Source organism: Cyphellophora europaea (assembly GCF_000365145.1).
Source record: "Cyphellophora europaea CBS 101466 unplaced genomic scaffold supercont1.9, whole genome shotgun sequence".
Classification (NCBI taxonomy): Eukaryota; Fungi; Ascomycota; class Eurotiomycetes; order Chaetothyriales; family Cyphellophoraceae; genus Cyphellophora; species Cyphellophora europaea.
In genome coordinates, this window is record NW_008481815.1 from 1553394 (window position 1) to 1554031 (window position 638).

At 51.4% G+C, this 638-nt stretch overlaps 1 protein-coding gene across 1 annotated transcript in view; it reads right to left on the reverse strand.

Moving 5' to 3' along the window:
• The window catches only part of HMPREF1541_09042 (uncharacterized protein), a gene marked incomplete at both ends in the record, with an annotated part of 992 nt that extends 685 nt beyond the window's left edge, over window positions 1-307 (reverse strand). Inside the window, 2 exons of the mRNA XM_008723360.1 lie at window positions 6-247; window positions 297-307. Of these exons, the coding sequence (XP_008721582.1) occupies window positions 6-247; window positions 297-307 (253 nt within the window). The remainder of the gene's footprint in view (window positions 1-5; window positions 248-296) is intronic.
• Between the last annotated feature and the right edge of the window lie 331 nt (window positions 308-638).

The window sequence follows — 638 nt, forward strand, 5'->3', positions numbered from 1 at the left end:
GCCACAAATGATTCCAAGGACAATGATGGGGACGGTGAGAGCGAAGGCGCCACCCTCGCTACCAATTGCTGAGCGGAGAATGAACGGAAGTGGTTGACCATAAGGGTCACTGATGACTTCTTCGATGGCAGGCATGACAAACATGAGAGGGATGAGGAAGATGAAACCGCAAAGCCAGCTCAGGAATAGAGCGCCGCACATGGCCTTGGGAACCTGGGTGGCAGGGTTCTTAGTCTCTTCGCACATGCTGTTGTGCGGTTAGAACGCGAAAGACCACTAACACATTGGGGACTCACGAAAGAATCATTCCTGTAGCGGAAGTCGCATAGGCAGCGTGTAGAAGGCCTATGCAGAAGGACCAGCCATCGGTCCAGCCAGTGCTGGCTTGGAATGTACCCAAAGCAAAGCCTGCACTGTTGCGGCCATTGCGAGCGATGGCAAGAACACAGATGAGGATAGCGAAGACACCGGCAAACGTCCAGAAGATGGCAGCAGTCTATGTAGAGCCACAGTTTAGTATTGATCTTGTTGGGGCTTTTGAGTCAACTTACATCCAGAAGCGGCAGCCATTTGTTCCCAAGAGCAGATATGGCATTGCAAATGAGAGTGATGGCGACGAAAATGAGATAGTACTGATA